At 43.9% G+C, this 27,529-nt stretch overlaps 1 protein-coding gene across 2 annotated transcripts in view; it reads left to right on the top strand.

Moving 5' to 3' along the window:
- The window catches only part of LOC106592012 (class II, major histocompatibility complex, transactivator), a 56,031-nt gene that overhangs the window by 21,505 nt on the left and 6,997 nt on the right, over positions 1-27,529 (top strand). The window contains exons 9-18 of one of the 2 annotated variants that reach the window (XM_082976225.1): positions 8,780-8,839; positions 9,549-9,662; positions 12,762-12,808; positions 12,896-13,060; positions 14,006-15,862; positions 18,292-18,743; positions 22,407-22,586; positions 22,875-22,940; positions 24,350-24,430; positions 24,525-24,608. In XM_082976225.1, coding sequence (XP_082832351.1) covers positions 8,780-8,839; positions 9,549-9,662; positions 12,762-12,808; positions 12,896-13,060; positions 14,006-15,862; positions 18,292-18,743; positions 22,407-22,586; positions 22,875-22,940; positions 24,350-24,430; positions 24,525-24,608 — 3,106 coding nt within the window. Of the gene's footprint in view, positions 1-8,479; positions 8,840-9,548; positions 9,663-12,761; positions 12,809-12,895; positions 13,061-14,005; positions 15,863-18,291; positions 18,744-22,406; positions 22,587-22,874; positions 22,941-24,349; positions 24,431-24,524; positions 24,609-27,529 lie in introns of both variants that reach the window. The other variant, XM_082976224.1, reaches the window with a different exon arrangement.

Genomic DNA, 27,529 nt, shown 5'->3' with positions numbered 1-27,529 from the left:
AGCTCCCTGTAATTATTATCACGCGATTAAACTGATTAATCGTTTAATTGTAATTAACTAGGAGATCGGGGCACCAAGGAGAATATTTAGATTACAAAGCTATAATTTTCCTAATATAACTTTCCTGTACTATAATATTATATCCTATTATAGTATAGGCCGATTATCTTCTGGTTTAAATGGTGTATTTACCTCTAGTCCAGTCTCATTCCAAACGTCGTAAATTGTTGTATCTGCACGAACCCAGTCTTTACTAAAATCATCCATACATCAATTGTCTTAAAATCATTTATTTACTACACTAAGTAATTAACAGAAAAACATACAAACAGTAATTATCGTCACAAAGGATTGGTAGAGGAATGTGCCCTACTGGCTAAACAGGCAGGTCGGCCTGTTGAACAATGGGTCATAAATGGTCAGCTGAGAAGTTTACACAGAGTTCATTAATATTAACAATTGACAATTGAATGCTCACTCATTCGGGAACAATTGCAATCAATATATATTTACGCTCAGTGTGTCGTCGTTCTTTGTTGGAGAGTTCGGTTCTGTTGGGAAGTTTTCTCCGCGTTCTCTCTCTCTCTCTCTCGGTTAGAATGGATCTTTCAGAGCGACATTCATTAATGTCGTCATAGAATGGTTGTTTCGTTGGTCTTCGCGTTCAATGATATAATTTACTTAGCTGCAGACTAATAATTAATATCAAAGACTTATTCTTATTCTGTCGGTATCAATAGTCTAAAAGTTAACCACGTGGTATGGTTCACTTTCAGTAGAGGAATTAGATGGTAAAACCTATGTGGCCACGGAGTGTAGGCCTGGTCTGTAGAAATGTAAATCAGGGAGTGTTTTATAGTGCCCATAGAACAGGCTTGTCAAATGACGCCTGGTCCTGTATGGGTCCCTGGGGGCGTGCCTATGACTGAGTTAGATTTGGTTACAGAAATACAATTCTATCACATTACATCAGTACAATAGCATCTCATGTGTATTATAAAAGCTTTATCCTTATTAATACATTCTATACAACCATTATGTTGCAAGTCTCAAGCTGATGCTATTATATAAACAGTTTTATGGTAATATGGCTATATTGTCTGTTCTGAGTATCACAAAATTGTACCAAGCGGATCAGTTCGTAGCTGGATTCTTCACCAATCTTCCATACCTTCTCCAGAACACAAAATGTCGCTTGGCTCTCCAATTCTATGAGTTGGAAGAATTTCCTGTGTCTCTCTATGGGCCATGTGGCCAGAGACTCTCCTGGAATTTTAGAGTTTTTACAACCCTTTACACACAGGGTGGATTGGGGGAAGGTAGGTTGGGTGGTGGTGCAAAAGGGAGGGGGTCAACTGTCCTCCCTGTACCAAAAGAGGCCAACGTCATGACATACCCCCCCCCCTGGTGGTTTGGATCTTCTTTATCCTGCAAGTTACAAATCAACATAAAATCATGACCACGTGATGTCCCATTGGTAGATCATCGTTGCAGTCCTCTCTGGTGGTTGAACTTGGTAGGCTCTCTGAAAGCGGAGCCGTCCACCACAAGGATGGGCAGTTGATGTCCGGTTGGTGATCACCGTTGCGGTCCCCCCCTCTGGTGGTTTACCTTGGTAGTCTCTCTGACAGCGGGCATGCCGCCACAAGGATAGGCTGTGGGTGTCCGGATTTGGGGTCGCCGTTGTGGACCCGTCGTCCAGACTGGAAGATCTGGGCAGTAACTTAGGCAGATGTTAACAACGCACACACACTCATGAAATATATATAATTACATTCATTCCCCAATGAGCGGCGTTGTGGCACTAAGTGATGGTTGTATGGGGACTTTGTTTATGGCTCTATCACTTCCTAAGTGTCAAAGGAACTGAACCGAAAAGGAATGAAAGCATAAACAAAACAAAAAAAATATACAAAATATAGTTCACACAAAAAAATCATCTTAATTGGACTGTATTCTATATACGTCCAATGTTCTGGCAAAATGATTATCATGGCATTGTCTCTAATGCCATATCTAGGGTTTTCCTACTTGGTGTGTTGCTTAGGCGCTATCCTAAGTTGATAACTATATGATAAGTCTACAGCTGTAATGCACTAGTTTTGGGCAGTCTACAGGTATGACCTATGGACTTCTGGGAAGAAAACTGGTGAGTGCTGTAGAGTCAAAGGCCTAGAAGTAAATGTTCAACTTTACTAAGGCTGGTATATTGCTTGGGCCCTTAAGTGGTCCTAGCATAAATCCTAATTGGATGTTCCGTTGTGCATGTGCGTTTATGCTTACACAAGCGCTCATGTCAAGGGAAGAAAACCAAGTATCCGGGCAGATTACAACTTGTTCAGAATGAGTCTGACGTAGTCAGGTAATTTTCAGGTCAATGCCTGGAGGTCAGTCAGAATTGGTGTCAAAGGAGTCTGTAGTAGTTTTTCTACAAGTCACTGTTTCTTCCACTTTTGTAGTGGCGATAGGTTTGAAGTCTATTTCATAGCTATGTTATCCACGGAGGAGCTAACCTCACGACGGAAGTACTCTTTAAGTATTGGACCAGTCATACGTGGTGTGATCATGGTCCGTGACTTCTAATAATTTTCCTCCTGAATGGAGGGTCCTATTTATTAGTGACATGTGTGTTAACCATTGGAAGAGTGCACTGGAGATTCCCCTCCACGTGTTGCACTCTGAGTGACTCCTATGTCGCTGTTGTCAATGGTAATTTGATTGGTTAAGTCTCTAACCTTCTTACTGATTGTAGCTGGACTGACTGTTGCTAGTATTGGTACTGGTACTCAAGGGGACCAGTTATCCTACCGATTTATTCTGAAATATTATCTACCGGAACACATGATTGGAGCATTTTACTAGTTGTATTGTAGTTGAACCTACGCATGGCAAGGAATTATTATTGTTGCCATTTGTTTTGGAGGTGGACAAGTCCACTGGACTTCCTTTACGACCAGTGTGGTACACCTCAGTACTATCTTAGATGTCTTCTATGATAATCCCCGTCTAGGGGCCTGTCTGCTCCTCACTGTTCTCATAGGAGAGTTTACAACTAGATTTGATTTATGCTCTGGCGGCCTCGTACGGTGTTGTCCGTAGTCTTGACCCCCCCACCGGCCTCGATGAGGCTCATCATGGGTCTGGGCTACTATTCCCCCCCTTTGTGCCTCGGGACCCCCCCACCAGCGGGTGGTGTTGGTGTCCGATGCGCAAATGAAAAGTTCGGACCCTATGTACGAGTTGTCAGCGGCCGCGTTTTTATGAGAGTGGCTGTAACCTTTCAACCAAATCTCCTGGTGTTTGTGATTCAAAACGCTCAGTGGCTGTCGAGGCATGTCAGTCACCACCGCGTCCGCGTGTGGCAACCTCTTCATTACCTGCGAACTGAGACGAGGATATCGGTCTGTGATATCGCAAAGTGTTTCACAAGTGGGAGTCATCGGGTCAGTTGCTGGACTGACGCCATTAGTGTCATTGTAAGGGGTGACAGTCCCCAACAAAGCGGAAGGTGTATCATCGGAAAAAGAGTATACTCTGCGCATCAATGTTTTTCTTGCTGAGACGGCCGCAGTGCTTGCGGAAGTGTCCAAAGGGCAAGAGAAGTTCATCTCAACTACCGTATTGCATGACTGCAAGGAGGAGGGAAATTGCTTATTCACAGAGACAGCTGGCTCGAAATCATGAAAAGACTGGTCAATCAGGTTGGCTGATGGAGATATCGTACTATCTCCGTGGATCGGATTCTGTACCAAGAGGTTTCTAAACGTCTTTTTCCCAAGGGGTGCTTTCGACAGATACCCCTCGTGAAGGACTGCGTTGCAGCTAGCGTTAGGGGAAGACAGTGTGGTCAGTGGAGAAGGCACTGTGGCCTGTGACCATACCTGGTTGGTTTTCCAATCCATCAATGGGAGTAACCGATCCATCAAGTCTGCTCCAAGTAGCAGGGTTACAGTTTTGAGGCTGGTAACATACACAGGGTGAACGAGCGATACGTCCTGGAAGTGTAGTTTCAGCATGACTCTCAATGTGAGAGGCGAGGTAGTCTGAGTGACCCCTCGAAGTTTAGTGTCGCATCGTTCCACTTTTAACCAACGTTTAGTTGGTTTCAAAGCCCTTTTGAGATCATCAAACAATGTTTGAGAGATGAGTGATATTGTCGCACCAGAATCAATTAGCGCATGATAAGTTAAGCAGTCCTCCAGGACTGTTTCCAGGTATGGCCGTTTAGATTCGTGGTTAGTGGACATATTCCCCACAAAGTGGAGTGGTCGTTCGCAACGACGTGATGTGCCATGTCTGTTCAAGATGGAAGCAGATTGACTTTTCCGATTTTGAGTGGGCTTGGCTTTAACGAAGCGTTTGACCTTTTTCTTCGCAACTTTTGTATCAGAGTCTATGGACAGAGCCCGGGGGCTTGTTTCTTGATCAAGCGGGCCCTGGATAGGGTCTTGAATGAGAGCGGGAGAAATTTGAACTTTAACGTCCATGCTATGGGTGTTAATTCCTGCGGACCTGGTGTCCGGTAATTCCCCGTCTAGTCCTTGTGATTTATCTTTTACCCTTTTCTCAAATTGTTCTCGCTTAAGTTCTTCCCGTAGTGGGACTTCTGGAGAACATTGGTCTACGTTTTGGTCGTCCTTCAACCCTTTGTTATCCTTGTGCTCTGACACTTTTTGTGGGTTGGGTGCAGGAACGTAGCGAACGGGTCGATTGTAGCGGTAGTCATGTTGATGGCTACGTACTTTACAGTTATTTCGACCGCAGAGGTTACTGGAATCATGGTTTTGTGGTAGAAACTGTTGTTGTGCTTCATCTCTCGACGCTCCAATACCTGATAATGCACCCTCTAACTGGAGTGAGTTCTCCTGGTTAAACTTCAAAACTGAGTGGTCAGGGCTCTTAGCGTTGTGAACTTTTGATGCCTCAAAAGCTGTGCTTGCAAGCTCTCTGAGTTGTAAGATAGGCAAGCCAACGTGGGCTGCAGGGCCCAAGTAGGTAATAAATGTGGGATACATGTTTGACAGAAACATTTGTTTGAATGGTACCAGCTCTTCCATTCCTGTTTCAGTGAGTAGGCCAAAGTAAGCTGAACGAAGCCTATGATCGTAAGCTTGTGGGTGTTCGTTCCGAGCTTGTTTGACGGTGTTAGCCAGTGAGCTATCGTGTTTGCGAGTCCCAGAACCACTGAATTCTAATTTCAAAGCTGTGGCAAGTTTAGCGTAGTCATTTAGCACGTGTTGCTGTTGTAGGCGAATGAACCTCGTCACGTGTCTATTCGACGTTCGCTTCAACAGGTAAACCCTGTCAGAACCCGTAGCATTCAGGTAGCCACCCAACGCGTCCTCTATGTCAGCTAGGAACGTCTCAGTATCGTTTGGCTGACCTGGAACGGGGTCAAAGGTGGGGAAATTCTTGACGAGTTTGTCAAGGTATTCCGCGCCAAGCAAGCGGAGAGGGTTGGCTTCATCCTGTGGAGAGATTGGGGCCGAAAGGCCAAGAGAGGAAGCCAAGCCTTGTTATTGTTGGCCAAGAGGCGCCATATTACTCAGTGCCGAAGGGCCAAGAGGAGAAGACTGAGGGACACATGAGGGAGGCAAGGTCTGAAACCTATTGTCTTCACTCCTGTGAGTACAGGGCTCCGGTTGCTTGGATGGGTAGTCGCGCTGTAGAGCGTGACCATTCTGGACTTCCTCCAGATGGTACCTAAGGGTGGTCTTCTGCTGCATTGCAGAGTCCACTTGAGCGCTTAGAGTACTGATTTTGGACACGTGAGTGTCACACCTGCTCCTTTCGGTCTCAAACTTATCTGTCATGGTTTGCAGATAGAGGTCTTGAGTACGGAGCGAGAGATTCAGTGATGAGATTTCCTCTGCTTGCTTAGAAATCAATATTTCCATCCTCATCACCTGAGTCCTCTCATCATTCATTTGGTCAGCGACTTCAATAAGTTCTGCTGATTTATCATCCAACTTTGTCATTGTGTTCATCAACTGATCGTCTTTGGTCTGCAGCGCTTTGAGGAGCACCGTGTTATTTTGAGTAACATTCAACAAAACAGCATGCATGTTGTCAAGTTGAGCGCTCCTGTTTGTAGATAACTCTTCAGATTTATCTAGTTTGGCGTGGACATCATCGTATTTAGTTTTGGCTAAATCGAGTTGTTCCTGTAGCATATGATTTTGTTCCTGTAGAAAACAATTTTGTTGAAGAGCTTTTGCTTGTCCATCGTCATACGTTTTTGCAATTACATTTAATTGTTCAGTTTTCGAACGCAGTTCCATAGCTAGCAGAATTTTTCCCTTGTCTGCATTGGTCATTGGTTTCCCGGTTCTCTCCACCTGTCCCTTTATGTCTACCGTTACCTGCTCGTGCTTCAGCTGTGCACTGCGGTATTGGACAGATGGCAATCTCGGATGGCAAGACATCAGAGCTAGACTGGAGAGAACCTTTACGAGGCCTGCGCCCGATGGTTGATTTTGGAAAACATTGTTGTCTGCTTTTCCACTAATGGCATAATTAGGGTTGTTATCGCTGCTGAGGTCAGAGATCAATCCATTTACGGGTGGAGGTTCACTAATTAGCGGGCGAGTGGGAACCACCCCCTCTGATAGCTTGCACATTATTAGAACATTTGAAAGGAAAATTTTTTTTCCTAATTTTCCAAAATTTGGTTTTGGAATGTGGAAAACTGCAAAGACGATTTAATCTATTTATAGACGTTAATGAACCATCAGTACTGTACAGTACTGTGGAAGTTGGACGTGAATGAATTTGCCAAAGCAAATTGAATTAATCAATGCCAATGATTAGTCCTACCTGGGTAGGCTATCTGGGTATTAAACTTGAATTACCTGAGAGGTTGCTTCATCCCGGTTAATATGCAAAGTTTAAGTTGTCTCATTTAATTGGAAGAACCTAGAAAGGTATGTTCGACAATTTAACTAAATAAATTGAATGAGACGATAATCCATACAATCTCCATTGATTGGATATCATAAGTGTAAACCGTAGTTCAAATTTTGGGACCCTTCACCACTAGGGTACGCTCCTCCCTGGGGCTGAGCGTCAGTAAAGGGGTTTTACTGACTGTGCCTTGCTAAAGCAGATTTTACTGATTAATCTATTTATGATATATCAAACCTGTATAGGCTATCTGGGAATTAACATTCAATTAACCTGAGAGCATTGCTTCATCTAAGTTAAGTTTGGAAAAAGTTAATCATGTCTCATTGCCCAATCAATTTTGGATATTATTTAAAAGATCCACTTGAAAAGGTAAATCTGGCAATTTCACTTGTTAGTTAAATTGAATGAGACGTGCTCCACGTTTGAATTTCCCCTAGAGATGTACTGGCAATTCTTCACCACCAGGGTGCAGAATGCTGAAATTTAAACGGAAGTACAAAGGTCGGACTTCCGTCGCGCTAGCGGATGAATTTTAAACATGTTACAGGGAGAGGAAAATGTTCCCTCTCTGTTAGCTTACCCGTAATGCTAAGCTATTGCTACTTGGTTCAGGAGTATCCTTCCAAGCACCAAAATAGGAAAGGGTGGGTTTTCTAGTGACGTCTCACCTTAACCCCATTCAGCATATTCTGCTAGCGTTTATGCTGACCGGAGCGACACGGTACTTAAATACCGATACGCATACGGTCTGCCCGCACTGTCTTGTACCAAGCGGATCAGTTCGTAGCTGGATTCTTCACCAATCTTCCATACCTTCTCCAGAACACAAAATGTCGCTTGGCTCTCCAATTCTATGAGTTGGAAGAATTTCCTGTGTCTCTCTATGGGCCATGTGGCCAGAGACTCTCCTGGAATTTTAGAGTTTTTACAACCCTTTACACACAGGGTGGATTGGGGGAAGGTAGGTTGGGTGGTGGTGCAAAAGGGAGGGGATCAACTGTCCTCCCTGTACCAAAAGAGGCCAACGTCATGACAGTAGCGTACAAAGTTTAGCAGATGTTATCACAAGGGCAGCAAAATATGCTTCTGTTTCTAGCTCCATAGTGGAGCAAAATGCTTCTGTTTCTAGCTCCTACAGTGTAGCAAAATGCTTCTGTTTCTAGCTCCAACAGTGGAGCAAAATGCTTCTGTTTCTAGCTCCATAGTGGAGCAAAATGCTTCTGTTTCTAGCTCCTACAGTGTAGCAAAATGCTTCTGTTTTTATATTTTACAGTGGAGCAAAATGCTTCTGTTTCTAGCTCCAACAGTGGAGGAATATGTGTGTCCGTGGGTCTGTGTGTCTGTGTGTCCGTGGGTCTGTGTGCCTGGGTGTGTTACCTGACGTACTATGTCCTTGCAGTATCTTCTCCCTCGCTGTCTCCTCGACCCCTCAACGTCCTTCCTCTCTCTCCAGGTGTAGTACCTTCTCCCTCTCTGTCTCCTCGACCCCTCAACGTCCTTCCTCTCTCTCCAGGTGTAGTACCTTCTCCCTCTCTGTCTCCTCGACCCCTCAACGTCCTTCCTCTCTCTCCAGGTGTAGTACCTTCTCCCTCGCTGTCTCCTCGACCCCTCAACGTCCTTCCTCTCTCTCCAGGTGTAGTACCTTCTCCCTCGCTGTCTCCTCGACCCCTCAACGTCCTTCCTCTCTCTCCAGGTGTAGTACCTTCTCCCTCGCTGTCTCCTCGACCCCTCAACGTCCTTCCTCTCTCTCCAGGTGTAGTACCTTCTCCCTCGCTGTCTCCTCGACCCCTCAACGTCCTTCCTCTCTCTCCAGGTGTAGTACCTTCTCCCTCGCTGTCTCCTCGACCCCTCAACGTCCTTCCTCTCTCTCCAGGTGTAGTACCTTCTCCCTCTCTGTCTCCTCGACCCGTCGACGTCCTTCCTCTCTCTCCAGGTGAGTAGTGACCAACATCAACACCTCAATTTGACCCAACTTTATACTGTGTTGTGACTGATTAATGTGACTCCCATATGGCACCCTATTCCCTATATAGTCCACTACTTCAGACCAGAGCCCAATGGTACCCTATTCCCTATATAGTCCACTACTTCAGACCAGAGCCCAATTGTACCCTATTCCCATATATCTAGTGCACTACTATAGACCAGAGCCCTATTCCCTATATAGTGCACTACTTTAGACCAGAGCCCAATGTTAACCTATTCCCGTACATATAGTGCTCTGGTCTAAAGTAGTGCACTATATAGGGAATAGGGTGCCATAGGGCTCTGGTCTAAAGTAGTGCACTATATAGGGAATAGGGTGCCATAGGGCTCTGGTCTAAAGTAGTGCACTACATAGGGAATAGGGTTCCATTACTCAGAGTCGTTGATGAGACAGGGGGATTTACTTCCTGTATTACTGAGAACAACTTCCTCCAGAGGGGGAATACCATTAATTCATTCATTATGCCTCACTGATACTGAGTCAGCAAGTCAATCAACATGAGTCAGTATGAATACTTGGTGTGGTTGTTACTCATGTTGTGTGTGTGTGTGTGTGTGTGTGTGTGTGTGTGTGTGTGTGTGTGTGTGTGTGTGTGTGTGTGTGTGTGTGTGTGTGTGTGTGTGTGTGTGTGTGTGTGTGTGTGTGTGTGTGTGAGTTGACGGTGCGGTAGCTCCAGATACCATGTGTTCGTATCCTCCTGGATCTTTGTCTGACTGTGCCAGCCAAGCCCTGTCTCCCCCCTCTGCCTCCCCCCTCTCCCCCAGGACAGGTGAGTTAGAGTCTGTCCTCTCCCTGTCCCTCTGCCTCCCCCCTCTCCCCCAGGACAGGTGAGTTAGAGTCTGTCCTCTCCCTGTCCCTCTGTCCTCTCCCTGTCCCTCTGTTCTCTCCCTGTCCCTCTGTCCTCTCCCTGTCCCTCTGTCCTCTCCCTGTCCCTCTGTCCTGTCCCTCTGTCCTCTCCCTGTCCCTCTGTCCTCTCCCTGTCCCTCTGTTCTCTCCCTGTCCCTCTGTCCTCTCCCTGTCCCTCTGTTCTCTCCCTGTCCCTCTGTCCTGTCCCTCTGTCCTCTCCCTGTCCCTCTGTCCTCTCCCTGTCCCTCTGTTCTCTCCCTGTCCCTCTGTTCTCTCCCTGTCCCTCTGTCCTCTCCCTGTCCCTCTGTTCTCTCCCTGTCCCTCTGTCCTCTCCCTGTCCCTCTGTTCTCTCCCTGTCCCTCTGTTCTCTCCCTGTCCCTCTGTCCTCTCCCTGTCCCTCTGTCCTCTCCCTGTCCCTCTGTCCTCTCCCTGTCCCTCTGCCTCTCCCCCAGGACAGGTGAGTTAGAGTCTGTCCTCTCCCTGTCCCTCTGTCCTCTCCCTGTCCCTCTGTCCTCTCCCTGTCCCTCTGTCCTCTCCCTGTCCCTCTGTCCTCTCCCTGTCCCTCTGTCCTCTCACTATACCATGTACATGATGTCCTCTCCCTGTCCCTCTGTCCTCTCACTATACCATGTACATGATGTCCTCTCCCTGTCCCTCTGTCCTCTCACTATACCATGTACATGATGTCTCCTCCCTGTCCCTCTGTCCTCTCACTATACCATGTACATGATGTCTCCTCCCTGTCCCTCTGTCCTCTCACTATACCATGTACATGATGTCTCCTCCCTGTCCCTCTGTCCTCTCACTATACCATGTACATGATGTCTCCTCCCTGTCCCTCTGTCCTCTCACTATACCATGTACATGATGTCCTCTCCCTGTCCCTCTGTCCTCTCACTATACCATGTACATGATGTCTCCTCCCTGTCCCTCTGTCCTCTCACTATACCATGTACATGATGTCTCCTCCCTGTCCCTCTGTCCTCTCACTATACCATGTACATGATGTCCTCTCCCTGTCCCTCTGTCCTCTCACTATACCATGTACATGATGTCTCCTCCCTGTCCCTCTGTCCTCTCACTATACCATGTACATGATGTCTCCTCCCTGTCCCTCTGTCCTCTCACTATACCATGTACATGATGTCCTCTCCCTGTCCCTCTGTCCTCTCACTATACCATGTACATGATGTCTCCTCCCTGTCCCTCTGTCCTCTCACTATACCATGTACATGATGTCTCCTCCCTGTCCCTCTGTCCTCTCACTATACCATGTACATGATGTCCTCTCCCTGTCCCTCTGTCCTCTCACTATACCATGTACATGATGTCCTCTCCCTGTCCCTCTGTCCTCTCCCTGTCCCTCTGTCCTCTCCCTGTCCCTCTGTCCTCTCACTATACCATGTACATGATGTCTCCTCCCTGTCCCTCTGTCCTCTCACTATACCATGTACATGATGTCTCCTCCCTGTCCCTCTGTCCTCTCACTATACCATGTACATGATGTCCTCTCCCTGTCCCTCTGTCCTCTCACTATACCATGTACATGATGTCCCTGTCCCTCTGTCCTCTCACTATACCATGTACATGATGTCCTCTCCCTGTCCCTCTGTCCTCTCCCTGTCCCTCTGTCCTCTCACTATACCATGTACATGATGTCCTCTCCCTGTCCCTCTGTCCTCTCACTATACCATGTACATGATGTCTCCTCCCTGTCCCTCTGTCCTCTCACTATACCATGTACATGATGTCTCCTCCCTGTCCCTCTGTCCTCTCACTATACCATGTACATGATGTCTCCTCCCTGTCCCTCTGTCCTCTCACTATACCATGTACATGATGTCCTCTCCCTGTCCCTCTGTCCTCTCACTATACCATGTACATGATGTCTCCTCCCTGTCCCTCTGTCCTCTCACTATACCATGTACATGATGTCCCTGTCCCTCTGTCCTCTCACTATACCATGTACATGATGTCCTCTCCCTGTCCCTCTGTCCTCTCCCTGTCCCTCTGTCCTCTCACTATACCATGTACATGATGTCCCTGTCCCTCTGTCCTCTCACTATACCATGTACATGATGTCTCCTCCCTGTCCCTCTGTCCTCTCACTATACCATGTACATGATGTCCTCTCCCTGTCCCTCTGTCCTCTCACTATACCATGTACATGATGTCTCCTCCCTGTCCCTCTGTCCTCTCACTATACCATGTACATGATGTCTCCTCCCTGTCCCTCTGTCCTCTCACTATACCATGTACATGATGTCTCCTCCCTGTCCCTCTGTCCTCTCACTATACCATGTACATGATGTCTCCTCGCTGTCCCTCTGTCCTCTCACTATACCATGTACATGATGTCTCCTCGCTGTCCCTCTGTCCTCTCACTATACCATGTACATGATGTCTCCTCCCTGTCCCTCTGTCCTCTCACTATACCATGTACATGATGTCTCCTCCCTGTCCCTCTGTCCTCTCACTATACCATGTACATGATGTCCTCTCCCTGTCCCTCTGTCCTCTCACTATACCATGTACATGATGTCCTCTCCCTGTCCCTCTGTCCTCTCACTATACCATGTACATGATGTCCCTGTCCCTCTGTCCTCTCACTATACCATGTACATGATGTCTCCTCCCTGTCCCTCTGTCCTCTCACTATACCATGTACATGATGTCTCCTCCCTGTCCCTCTGTCCTCTCACTATACCATGTACATGATGTCCTCTCCCTGTCCCTCTGTCCTCTCACTATACCATGTACATGATGTCTCCTCCCTGTCCCTCTGTCCTCTCACTATACCATGTACATGATGTCCTCTCCCTGTCCCTCTGTCCTCTCTTCCTCCAGATCCTGTACCATATAAAATACCTCCTTTCAAACATCATGAAAAAAAACCATCTTAAACAAAGCCAATCACATGAGAATGTTACAGTGTGCGTGTGTGTGTGCGTGTGTGTGTGTGTGTGTGTGTGTGTGTGTGTGTGTGTGTGTGTGTGTGTGTGTGTGTGTGTGTGTGTTACAGAGGAGTACATACACCAAGCCAAGGCTCACCTGAGGGGAATGTGCCAGGTAAGACCAGAGGGACCGTTGAGTTGGGATTGACTTTCTTCAAAAGACAACTCTACCCGTCTCAAACCAATGACGTTGTCTCAACAGGACATGGAGGCGGGCCTTAGCCTGGCGTCCCACTATGTTGACGTGCGATTGGTCCAGAGGCAGATCCAGATTGGCTCAGGGAAGAACGGCAGCAAGTGTCTGGAGAAGGATCTGGTCGCTATCGGAGACGGGGAGAGGAGGCGGGACTCGTTGGCCAGGAGTCAGGTTAGACCCTGTGACATCATCGTTACGTCGTCGCCCACAGAGAAACTCTTAGTGTTTAGTCTTAAGGCCGTAGTTACGTCGTCGCCCACAGAGAAACTCTTAGTGTTTAGTCTTAAGGCCGTAGTTACGTCGTCGCCCACAGAGAAACTCTTAGTGTTTAGTCTTAAGGCCATAGTTACGTCATCGCCCACAGAGAAACTCTTAGTGTTTAGTCTTAAGGCCGTCGTACGTCGTCGCCCACAGAGAAACTCTTAGTGTTTAGTCTTAAGGCCATCGTTACGTCGTCGCCCACAGAGAAACTCTTAGTGTTTAGTCTTAAGGCCGTAGTTACATCATCGCCCACAGAGAAACTCTTAGTGTTTAGTCTTAAGGCCGTAGTTACGTCATCGCCCACAGAGAAACTCTTAGTGTTTAGTCTTAAGGCCGTCGTACGTCGTCGCCAACAGAGAAACTCTTAGTGTTTAGTCTTAAGGCCATAGTTACGTCATCGCCCACAGAGAAACTCTTAGTGTTTAGTCTTAAGGCCGTCGTACGTTGTCGCCCACAGAGAAACTCTTAGTGTTTAGTCTTAAGGCCGTAGTTACGTCATCGCCCACAGAGAAACTCTTAGTGTTTAGTCTTAAGGCCATAGTTACGTCATCGCCCACAGAGAAACTCTTAGTGTTTAGTCTTAAGGCCATAGTTACGTCGTCGCCCACAGAGAAACTCTTAGTGTTTAGTCTTAAGGCCATAGTTACGTCATCGCCCACAGAGAAACTCTTAGTGTTTAGTCTTAAGGCCATAGTTACGTCATCGCCCACAGAGAAACTTTGCATGTTTTTCTTCCTCTATTTATAATTCTGTCTGTCAGGAAAAGTGTAATTAATAATTAATAGTAATAATAATTAAAAATAATAATAATTGTAATTAATAATTAATGTATTTATTATCTGTGTTCCTCGTCAGGTGTTCGAGAGCTCCGCCGGGGCGAAACCCAAACGTTCCGTCGTGTTGCTAGGCAACGCCGGCATGGGCAAAAGCACGCTCATCAAGAAGCTCTGCGTTGATTGGTCCGACGGCCTACTGCCTCAGTTTGACTTTGTGTTCTTATTGGACGGTAAGGCTCTGACCCTCCCCCCCGAGCCGACCTATAGCCTTCAGTCCCTCCTCCTACACTACTCCTCCTCCTCCTCCCCCATTCCCTCTACCTGTCCCCACCACCGGGATGTCTTCAATCAGGTCCTCTCTGTCCCGGAGCGTGTGCTTGTGATATTCGACGGCTTCGAGGTGGTGCGTGACTTGGAGGGGCTGCTGCAGTGTCCAGCGGATGACAGTAAAGGGGAGACCTACAGCGTTAGACAGCTGTTCTCAGGCCTGCTCCAGAGGAAGCTCCTACCAGGCTGCTCTCTGCTCCTCTCTGCCCGACCACGAGGCACCGTCAGTGGGCTGCTGAGACGGGCTGACAGCCTCCTGGAACTCTCTGGCTTCTCCCCACCGGACGTAGAGAGATACCTGGGACAATACTTCTCTGGACAGTCCCAAGAGGTCCCAACCTCAGGCCTAACCTCAGATCCAATTCCAGTCCCAGTCCCAACCTCAGACCCAGCCTCAGATCCAATCCCAGTCCCAGTCCCAACCTCAGACCCAGCCTCAGATCCAATCCCAGTCCCAGCCCCAGCCCCAGTCCCAGTCCTAACCCCAGTCCTAGCCCCAGTCCTAGCCCCAGTCCTAGCCCCAGTCCCAGTCCTAGCCCCAGTCCTAGCCCCAGTCCCAGTCCTAGCCCCAGCCCCAGTCCTAGCCCCATCCACAGCCCCAGTCCTAACCCCAGCCCCAGTCCCAGTCCTAACCCCAGTCCTAGCCCCAGTCCTAACCCCAGCCCCAGTCCTAACCCCAGTCCTAGCCCCAGTCCTAACCCCAGCCCCAGCCCCAGTCCTAGCCAGGCTCCACAGCCAGCCGTACCTTCAGTCTGTGTGTTGGAACCCAGCGCTGTGTCACATGGTCTGTCTGCTTCTAGAACACTGGGAGGGTTTAGAGCCACTTCCTTCCACGCTGACGGGACTGTGTCACAAAGTACTGGCGCTAAAGAGGAGACTACACACTCTGAAACACACACACTGTCCAACCGTACCCCAAACTCACACACACACGCACATCTTTAAACACAGTCAGAAACACGTCCCTAAACCCACACGCAACAGGACGCTCTCGCACATTCGCACTCGCTCTCGCACTCAATCCCAAATTCAATCAGAAGAAGAGAAGAGGAGGATAGAGACGACGGAGGAGGGAGAGAGGGAGGAGGTAGAGAGGGAGGAGGGAGAGAGGGAGGAGGGAGAGAGGGAGGAGGGAGAGAAAGAGAGAGAGGAGAGGGAGGAGGGAGAGAAAGAGAGAGAGAGAGAGGAGAGGGAGGAGGGAGAGAAAGAGAGAGAGGAGGGAGAGAAAGAGAGAGAGGAGAGGGAGGAGGGAGAGAAAGAGAAGGAAGAGAGAGAGAAAGAGAGAGAAGAAGAGAACAGGTGTGTTCTGTCAGAGTTGAGCGGTCTGGCTTGGCAGGGGGTTAAAGGTCATTCGTCTCTCCTGACCCTGACCCTGGAGAATACCGTCGATGTCAGGCTGAGATTGTTTGGCCTGAGGACTGGACTGGTCCATTCTCACTGGCTGAGGGAGGTGCAGGGCAGACATTGTGACGATGACGGTGACGACGTGAATTCTGACAACATCCTGTCCTGGGCCCACCCTTTCCTGCAAAGCTTCCTGGGCGGGGCCCACCTGTCCGTCTCCAGCTGTGTGTCTGACCGCGCTCTGCTGACCCAGATACTCCCACAGGTAGAATAACTGTTTTCTATTGAACCTCTGTCTGTTCATATGTCCTATATAGACTAGAACCTGAACCAGCACCTCCTTCTAGCTGGGACTCTGCTGATATTGAGGAAAATGTTTTCTTCCTATGCCTGTGATATGCAGTTGTCCCACATAGCTTCCTGAAGATGAATGTACTGACTATGACTGGTCCACCTAGCTATCTGGAGATGAATGTACTGAATATGACTGGTCCACCTAGCTATCTGGAGATGAATGTACTGACTATGACTGGTCCACCTAGCTATCTGGAGATGAATGTACTGAATATGACTGGTCCACCTAGCTATCTGGAGATGAATGGACTGACTATGACTGGTCCACCTAGCTATCTGAAGATGAATGTACTGAATATGACTGGTCCACCTAGCTATCTGGAGATGAATGTACTGACTATGACTGGTCCACCTAGCTATCTGGAGATGAATGTACTGACTATGACTGGTCCACCTAGCTATCTGGAGATGAATGTACTGAATATGACTGGTCCACCTAGCTATCTGGAGATGAATGTACTGACTATGACTGGTCCACCTAGCTATCTGGAGATGAATGTACTGAATATGACTGGTCCACCTAGCTATCTGAAGATGAATGTACTGACTATGACTGGTCCACCTAGCTATCTGGAGATGAATGTACTGACTTTGACTGGTCCACCTAGCTATCTGGAGATGAATGTACTGAATATGACTGGTCCACCTAGCTATCTGGAGATGAATGTACTGACTATGACTGGTCCACCTAGCTATCTGGAGATGAATGTACTGAATATGACTGGTCCACCTAGCTATCTGGAGATGAATGGACTGACTATGACTGGTCCACCTAGCTATCTGAAGATGAATGTACTGAATATGACTGGTCCACCTAGCTATCTGGAGATGAATGTACTGACTATGACTGGTCCACCTAGCTATCTGGAGATGAATGTACTGACTATGACTGGTCCACCTAGCTATCTGGAGATGAATGTACTGAATATGACTGGTCCACCTAGCTATCTGGAGATGAATGTACTGACTATGACTGGTCCACCTAGCTATCTGGAGATGAATGTACTGAATATGACTGGTCCACCTAGCTATCTGAAGATGAATGTACTGACTATGACTGGTCCACCTAGCTATCTGGAGATGAATGTACTGACTTTGACTGGTCCACCTAGCTATCTGGAGATGAATGTACTGACTATGACTGGTCCACCTAGCTATCTGGAGATGAATGTACTGAATATGACTGGTCCACCTAGCTATCTGGAGATGAATGTACTGACTATGACTGGTCCACCTAGCTATCTGGAGATGAATGTACTGACTATGACTGGTCCACCTAGCTATCTGGAGATGAATGTACTGAATATGACTGGTCCACCTAGCTATCTGAAGATGAATGTACTGACCATGACTGGTCCACCTAGCTATCTGGAGATGAATGTACTGAATATGACTGGTCCACCTAGCTATCTGGAGATGAATGTACTGAATATGACTGGTCCACCTAGCTATCTGGAGATGAATGTATTGACTGGAAGTGGCTCTGGATAAGAGTGTCTGCTAAATGACGAACATGTAAATGTACTCTACTCTACTCTGTTCTACTCTATTCTACTCTACTCTACTCTGTTCTACTCTACTCTGTTCTACTCTGTTCTACTCTACTCTATTCTACTCTATTCTGTTCTACTCTACTCTGTTCTACTCTATTCTACTCTGTTCTATTCTACTCTATTCTACTCTGTTCTACTCTATTCTATTTCTACTCTGTTCTATTCTACTCTATTCTATTCTACTCTGTTCTACTCTACTCTATTCTACTCTATTCTATTCTACTCTACTCTGTTCTACTCTATTCTATTTCTACTCTATTCTATTCTACTCTGTTCTACTCTATTCTACTCTACTCTGTTCTATTCTACTCTGTTCTACTCTACTCTGTTCTATTCTACTCTATTCTGTTCTACTCTACTCTATTCTGTTCTACTCTACTCTATTCTACTCTATTCTATTCTACTCTACTCTATTCTATTTCTACTCTATTCTATTCTACTCTGTTCTACTCTATTCTACTCTACTCTGTTCTACTCTACTCTGTTCTACTCTACTCTGTTCTATTCTACTCTATTCTGTTCTACTCTATTCTACTCTGTTCTACTCTGTTCTACTCTACTCTGTTCTACTCTACTCTATTCTGTTCTACTCTACTCTATTCTACTCTGTTCTATACTACTCTACTCTGTTCTACTCTACTCTATTCTACTCTACTCTGTTCTACTCTATTCTACTCTGTTCTCTTCTACTCTACTCTATTCTACTCTACTCTGTTCTACTCTACTCTGTTCTCTTCTACTCTACTCTATTCTATTCTACTCTACTCTGTTCTATTCTACTCTGCAGCCCAGGGGGAGGCGACGGCCTCAGGGAGAGTGTCTGGACCTTGCTCAGCGATTCGCTGTCGGGCTGCTTTTCCGGAACAAGGCGGAACTCCGGGATCTGGCCACCCTGGATACCGGCGCCATGAAAGTGGTGATGGCCAAGCGAGCCGCTGTGATTTCACACCTGGAGAACCTTCACCACGGCGACCTGAGCCCTGCTCGACTCCTGGAGGCGTGTCACTGTGTTTACGAGACAGGCGACGTCCACTTGGTCAGACACCTGGTACGGAACCTTCCTGAGGTTCTGTCGTTCCAAGGGGTTCCGCTGTGCCCCGCTGACGCCTTCGTAGTGTGGAACCTTTTGGACCAGTGTAGAACCCTGAGGAGGAGGTTCTGTCTGGGGCTGGAGGACACAGGACTGAGGATGACAGGATTAAAACTACTGACAGGTCTCAACAACATACACTCATACAGGTACTGGTACTGTTACACTGATAGATCTGATACAGATGTGTTACATTATATATCTAGAACAGTATCGATCTGTTACATTATATATCTAGAACAGTATAGATCTGTTACATTATATATCTAGAACAGTATATATCTGTTACATTATATATCTAGAACAGTATCGATCTGTTACATTATATATCTAGAACAGTATAGATCTGTTACATTATATATCTAGAACAGTATAGATCTGTTACAGTATAGCTCTAGAACAGTATAGATCTGTTACAGTATAGATCTAGAACAGTATAGATCTAGAACAGTATAGATCTGTTACAGTATAGATCTAGACCAGTATAGATCTGTTACAGTATATATCTAGAACAGTATATATCTAGAACAGTATAGATCTGTTACAGTATAGATCTAGAACAGTATAGATCTGTTACAGTATAGATCTGTTACAGTATAGATCTAGAACAGTATAGATTGGGGCTGGAGGACACAGGACAGGTCTCAACAACATACACTCATACAGGTACTGGTACTGTTACACTGATAGACCTGATACAGTATAGATCTAGAAAAGTATAGATCTGTTACAGTATAGATCTAGAACAGTATAGATCTGTTACAGTATAGATCTGTTACAGTATAGATCTAGAACAGTATAGATCTAGAACAGTATAGATTGGGGCTGGAGGACACAGGACTGAGGATGACAGGATTAAAACTACTGACAGGTCTCAACAACATACACTCATACAGGTACTGGTACTATTACACTGATAGATCTGATACAGATGTGTTACATTATATATCTAGAACAGTATCGATCTGTTACAGTATATATGTTACATTATATATCTAGAACAGTATAGATCTGTTACAGTGTATATATATATATATATATAGAACAGTATAGATATGTTACAGTATAGATCTGTTACAGATCTGTTACATTGTATATCTAGAACAGTATATATCTGTTACATTATATATCTAGAACAGTATAGATATGTTACAGTATATATCTAGAACACTATAGATCTGTTACATTATATATCTAGAACAGTATAGATCTGTTACATTATATATCTAGAACAGTAAAGATCTGTTACAGTATATATCTAGAACAGTATATATCTGTTACATTATATATCTAGAACAGTGTAGATCTGTTACAGTATATATCTAGAACAGTATAGATCTAGAACAGTATAGATATGTTACATTATATATCTAGAACAGTATAGATCTGTTACAGTATATATCTAGAACAGTAGAGATCTGTTACAGTATAGATCTAGAACAGTATAGATCTGTTACAGTATAGATCTAGAACAGTATAGATCTGTTACAGTATAGATCTAGAACAGTATAGATTGGGGCTGGAGGACACAGGACTGAGGATGACAGGATTAAAACTACTGACAGGTCTCAACAACATACACTCATACAGGTACTGGTACTATTACACTGATAGATCTGATACAGATCTGTTACATTATATATCTAGAACAGTATCGATCTGTTACAGTATATATGTTACATTATATATCTAGAACAGTATAGATCTGTTACAGTGTATATATATATATATATATAGAACAGTATAGATATGTTACAGTATAGATCTGTTACAGATCTGTTACATTGTATATCTAGAACAGTATATATCTGTTACATTATATATCTAGAACAGTATAGATATGTTACAGTATATATCTAGAACACTATAGATCTGTTACATTATATATCTAGAACAGTATAGATCTGTTACATTATATATCTAGAACAGTAAAGATCTGTTACAGTATATATCTGTTACATTATATATCTAGAACAGTATAGATCTGTTACATTATATATCTAGAACAGTATCGATCTGTTACAGTATATATCTAGAGCAGTATAGATCTGTTACAGTATATCTAGAACAGTATATATCTGTTACATTATATATCTAGAACAGTGTAGATCTGTTACAGTATATATCTAGAACAGTATAGATCTAGAATAGTATAGATATGTTACATTATATATCTAGAACAGTATAGATCTGTTACAGTATATATCTAGAACAGTAGAGATCTGTTACATTATATATGTTGAACAGTATAGATCTGTTACAGTATGTATCTAGAACAGTATAGATCTGTTACATTATATATCTAGAACAGTATAGATCTGTTACATTATAGATCTAGAACAGTATAGATCTGTTACATTATATATCTAGAACAGTATAGACATGTTACATTACACATCTAGAACAGTATAGATATGTTACATTATATACCTAGAACAGTATAGATCTGTTACAGTATATATCTAGAACAGTATATATATGTTACAGTATAGATCTAGAACAGTATAGATCTGTTACAGTATAGATCTAGAACAGTTTAGATCTGTTACAGTATAGATCTAGAACAGTATAGATCTGTTACAGTATAGATCTAGAACAGTATAGATTGGGGCTGGAGGACACAGGACTGAGGATGACAGGATTAAAACTACTGACAGGTCTCAACAACATACACTCATACAGGTACTGGTACTGTTACACTGATAGATCTGATACAGATGTGTTACATTATATATCTAGAACAGTATCGATCTGTTACAGTATATATGTTACATTATATATCTAGAACAGTATAGATCTGTTACAGTGTATATATATATATATAGAACAGTATAGATATGTTACAGTATAGATCTGTTACAGATCTGTTACATTGTATATCTAGAACAGTATATATCTGTTACATTATATATCTAGAACAGTATAGATATGTTACAGTATATATCTAGAACACTATAGATCTGTTACATTATATATCTAGAACAGTATAGATCCGTTACAGTATAGATCTGTTACATTATATATCTAGAACAGTATAGATCTGTTACATTATATATCTAGAACAGTAAAGATCTGTTACAGTATATATCTGTTACATTATATATCTAGAGCAGTATAGATCTGTTACAGTATATCTAGAACAGTATATATCTGTTACATTATATATCTAGAACAGTGTAGATCTGTTACAGTATATATCTAGAACAGTATAGATCTAGAACAGTATAGATATGTTACATTATATATCTAGAACAGTATAGATCTGTTACAGTATATATCTGTTACATTATATATCTTGAACAGTATAGATCTGTTACAGTATGTATCTAGAATAGTATAGATCTGTTACATTATATATCTAGAACAGTATAGATCTGTTACATTATAGATCTAGAACAGTATAGATCTGTTACATTATATATCTAGAACAGTATAAACATGTTACATTACATATCTAGAACAGTAGAGATCTGTTACAGTATATATCTGTTACATTATAGATCTAGAACAGTATAGATCTGTTACAGTATATATCTAGAACAGTATAGATATGTTACAGTATAGATCTAGAACAGTATAGATCTGTTACAGTATAGATCTAGAACAATATATATCTAGAACAGTTTAGATCTGTTACAGTATAGATCTAGAACAGTATAGATCTGATGTTCTCTCTCTTCAGTATGTAGAACTTGTAATGTGTTTTGAACATGACTCTAACGTGTGTGTGTGTGTGTGTGTGTGTGTGTGTGTGTGTGTGTGTGTGTGTGTGTGTGTGTGTGTGTGTGCGTGTGCGTGTGTGTGTGTCCCAGGGCGTGTATCGCTGACACCATCACTCTGTGGGAGGAGCTAGAGCAGAGTGGGGAGGAGGAGCTTCTGAAAGCGGCTGTGTCTAAGTTGACCCTTAACCCTTTCAGAGCCACGCAGGTGTCCCATGTAAAACACCTGTCTACACTGGTCAACATACACACAAGCAGGAGACTGTCTGAGAGGTACGCCAATACACACACACACACACACACACACACACACACACACACACACACACACACACGCACCATCTACAATACATACAATACAATATATACAATACAATACAATACAATACATTACTATACAATACAATACAATACAATACAATACAATACATTACATTACATTACATTACATTACATTACATTACATTACATTACGATACGATACGATACGATACAATACACACACATATAAACATCCTGGTATGTTTGTAAAACGTGACGATGTGTCCGTCATCATTTCAGCCTATCAGACGGGGTCCTGGGGGAGGGTATACCTGCAGTCAGAGATCTTCACAAGCTGGAGTTTGAGTGAGTATCGTTATTCAACCAATCACTATCACTGGGAAATAAGGCAATACACTTTGATTTGATTGGGTAATAAGTCAATACACTTTGATTTGACTAGGTAATAAGGCAATACACTTTGATTTGATTGGGTAATAAGTCAATACACTTTGATTTTACTAGGTAATAAGGCAATACACTTTGATTTGATTTCACTAGGTAATAAGTCAATACACTTTGATTTCACTAGGTATTAAGTCAATACACTTCGATTTGACTAGGTAATAAGTCAATACACTTTGATCTGACTAGGTAATAAGTCAATACACTTTGATTTGACTAGGTAATAAGTCAATACACTTTCATTTGACTAGGTAATAAGTCAATACACTTTGATCTGACTAGGTAATAAGTCAATACACTTTGATCTGACTAGGTAATAAGTCAATACACTTTGATTTCACTAGGTAATAAGTCAATACACTTTGATCTGACTAGGTAATAAGTCAATACACTTTGATTTGACTAGGTAATAAGTCAAGTGTTACCACTGGTTTGACTAGGTAATAAGTCAAGAGTTACCACTGGTTTGACTAGGTAATAAGTCAAGAGTTACCACTGGTTTGACTAGGTAATAAGTCAAGAGTTACCACTGGTTTGACTAGGTAATAAGTCAAGAGTTACCACTGGTTTGACTAGGTAATAAGTCAAGAGTTACCACTGGTTTGACTAGGTAATAAGTCAAGTGTTACCACTGATTTGACTAGGTAATAAGTCAAGAGTTACCACTGGTTTGACTAGGTAATAAGTCAAGAGTTACCACTGGTTTGACTAGGTAATAAGTCAAGAGTTACCACTGGTTTGACTAGGTAATAAGTCAAGAGTTACCACTGGTTTGACTAGGTAATAAGTCAAGAGTTACCACTGGTTTGACTAGGTAATAAGTCAAGAGTTACCACTGGTTTGACTAGGTAATAAGTCAAGAGTTACCACTGGTTTGACTAGGTAATAAGTCAAGAGTTACCACTGGTTTGACTAGGTAATAAGTCAAGAGTTACCACTGGTTTGACTAGGTAATAAGTCAAGAGTTACCACTGGTTTGACTAGGTAATAAGTCAAGAGTTACCACTGATTTGACTAGGTAATAAGTCAAGAGTTACCACTGGTTTGACTAGGTAATAAGTCAAGAGTTACCACTGGTTTGACTAGGTAATAAGTCAAGAGTTACCACTGGTTTGACTAGGTAATAAGTCAAGAGTTACCACTGGTTTGACTAGGTAATAAGTCAAGAGTTACCACTGGTTTGACTAGGTAATAAGTCAAGAGTTACCACTGGTTTGACTAGGTAATAAGTCAAGAGTTACCACTGGTTTGACTAGGTAATAAGTCAAGAGTTACCACTGGTTTGAGAAAGTGTGTGTGTGTGTGTGTAGGTTGGGGCCAGTGAATGGCCCTCTGGCTCTCCCTAAACTCCTGGAGCTGCTGCCAGCCTTGCACAGTCTACATCACCTGGAGTAAGTACAGCGCTACTGATGGACCACAGGACAACGGGACAACAGCTTTGACTTTATTATGCTGTTGGTCTAATCTCTCTGTCTCCCTCTCCAGTCTGGAGAACAGTAAGCTGGGGGACAGTGGTGCTCAGGGTCTGGCTGAAGCTGTGGTGTCTCTCTCCTCTCTGCAGATTATCAAGTAAGAAACCTCACACTGAGCTCTCTAGATCAGCCTGTCCATCACTGAGCTCTCTAGATCAGCCTGTCCATCACTGAGCTCTCTAGTCTCTAGATCAGCCTGTCCATCACTGAGCTCTCTAGATCAGCCTGTCCATCACTGAGCTCTCTAGTCTCTAGATCAGCCTGTCCATCACTGAGCTCTCTAGATCAGCCTGTCCTTCACTGAGCTCTCTAGATCAGCCTGTCCATCACTGAGCTCTCTAGATCAGCCTGTCCATCACTGAGCTCTTTATTCTCTAGATCAGCCTGTCCATCACTGAGCTCTCTAGATCAGCCTGTCCATCACTGAGCTCTCTAGATCAGCCTGTCCATCACTGAGCTCTCTATTCTCTAGATCAGCCTGTCCATCACTGAGCTCTTTAGTCTCTAGATCAGCCTGTCCATCACTGAGCTCTCTAGATCAGCCTGTCCATCACTGAGCTCTCTAGTCTCTAGATCAGCCTGTCCATCACTGAGCTCTCTAGATCAGCCTGTCCATCACTGAGCTCTCTATTCTCTAGATCAGCCTGTCCATCACTGAGCTCTCTTCTCTCTAGATCAGCCTGTCCATCACTGAGCTCTCTATTCTCTAGATCAGCCTGTCCATCACTGAGCTCTCTTCTCTCTAGATCAGCCTGTCCATCACTGAGCTCTCTAGTCTCTAGATCAGCCTGTCCATCACTGAGCTCTCTAGTCTCTAGATCAGCCTGTCCATCACTGAGCTCTCTACTCTCTAGATCAGCCTGTCCATCACTGAGCTCTCTACTGTCTAGATCAGCCTGTCCATCACTGAGCTCTCTAGATCAGCCTGTCCATCACTGAGCTCTCTAGATCAGCCTGTCCATCACTGAGCTCTCTAGTCTCTAGATCAGCCTGTCCATCACTGAGCTCTCTACTGTCTAGATCAGCCTGTCCATCACTGAGCTCTCTAGATCAGCCTGTCCATCACTGAGCTCTCTAGTCTCTAGATCAGCCTGTCCATCACTGAGCTCTCTAGATCAGCCTGTCCATCACTGAGCTCTCTAGTCTCTAGATCAGCCTGTCCATCACTGAGCTCTCTACTCTCTAGATCAGCCTGTCCATCACTGAGCTCTCTAGATCAGCCTGTCCATCACTGAGCTCTCTAGTCTCTAGATCAGCCTGTCCATCACTGAGCTCTCTAGATCAGCCTGTCCATCACTGAGCTCTCTAGTCTCTAGATCAGCCTGTCCATCACTGAGCTCTCTAGTCTCTAGATCAGCCTGTCCATCACTGAGCTCTTTAGTCTCTAGATCAGCCTGTCCATCACTGAGCTCTTTAGTCTCTAGATCAGCCTGTCCATCACTGAGCTCTCTACTCTCTAGATCAGCCTGTCCATCACTGAGCTCTCCTCTCTCTAGATCAGCCTGTCCATCACTGAGCTCTCTATTCTGTAGATCAGTGGTCCCCAAGCTGGCCATCACTAAGGCATTCCTAGTAGATTACCAAACATATCTGTAAAAAACAACGATAAAGCTTAGTTGACACTGTGAGATTGAAAAACGTTTAAAACCATGAATAGAGAATAAGAGCTGCTGTTTTAATGAGTAAGTTCATGTTATTATGTGGCACTGTGACCACTTTATAACACCTATATACCACCTTTAACACCTTTATACCACCTTTAACACCTTAAACACCGTTATAATACCTTAACACCTTTATAACACCTTAACACCTTTATAACACCTTAACACCTTTAACACCTTAAACACCGTTATAACACCTTAACACCTTTATAACACCTTTAACACCTTAACACCTTTAACACCTTAAACACCGTTATAACACCTTAACACCTTTATAACACCTTAACACCTTAACACCTTTATAACACCTTAACACCTTTATAACACCTTAACACCTTTAACACCTTTAACACCTTTAACACCTTAACACCTTTAACACCTTCAACACCTTTAACACCTTTAACACCTTAACACCTTTAACACCTTCAACACCTTTAACACCTTAACACCTTAACACCTTTAACACCTTAACACCTTTAACACCTTAACACCTTTAACACCTTTAACACCTTAAAGGTGTTGAAGGTGTTATAAAGGCGTTAAATGCGTTAAAGGTGTTTAAGATGTTTAAGGTGTTTAAGGTGTTGAAGGTGTTATATAGGTGTTAAAGGTGTTATAACGGCATTAAATGCTTTAAAGGTGTTAAAGGTGTAATAAAGGTCTTATACAGTAAAGGTGTTAAAGGTGTTATAAAGGTGATATAAAGGTGTTAAATGTGGTGTAAAGGTGTTAAAGGTGTTAAAGGTGTTATAAAGGTGTTAAAGGTGTTAAAGGTGGTATATAGGTGTTATAAAGTGGTCACAGTGCCACATAATAACATGAACTTACTCATTAAAACAGCAGCTCTTTGCTCTATTCATGGTTTTAAACGTTGTTAACACCTTTAACACCTATATAACACCTTAAACACCTTTATATCACCTTTAACACCTTAAACACCTTAAACACCTTTAACACCTTAAACACCTATATAACACCTTAAACACCTTTATATCACCTTAACCACCTTTATAACACCTTTATAACACCTTTAAAGGAGGAGAGGGGTTATCTAGGGACATTATGACCCAGAAAAGGTTGGTGACCTCTGCCCTAGATAATATCTATCTGCAATACCATTCAGTCAGTTACTGTGCTTTTGTGAACCACATGGTCTTCCCTGTGGCTCAGTTGGTAGAGCATGGTGTTTGCAACGCCAGGGTTGTGGGTTTGATTCCCACGGGGGGCCAGTACGGAGAAAAAAATGACTAAAATGTAAAAAAAATATATATATATATTTATGGTCTCTCCTCCTTTCTCCTCCTCTCCTCTCCTTTCTCCTCCCCTCCTCTCTTCTCCTCTCCTCCTCTTCTCC

The sequence above is a fragment of the Salmo salar genome, chromosome 06 (genome assembly GCF_965601325.2).
Source record: "Salmo salar chromosome 06, fSalSal1, whole genome shotgun sequence".
Lineage (NCBI taxonomy): Eukaryota > Metazoa > Chordata > Actinopteri > Salmoniformes > Salmonidae > Salmo > Salmo salar.
Note: the sequence above shows the minus strand (reverse complement) of the source record. Positions and strands in the feature narration are given on the sequence as shown.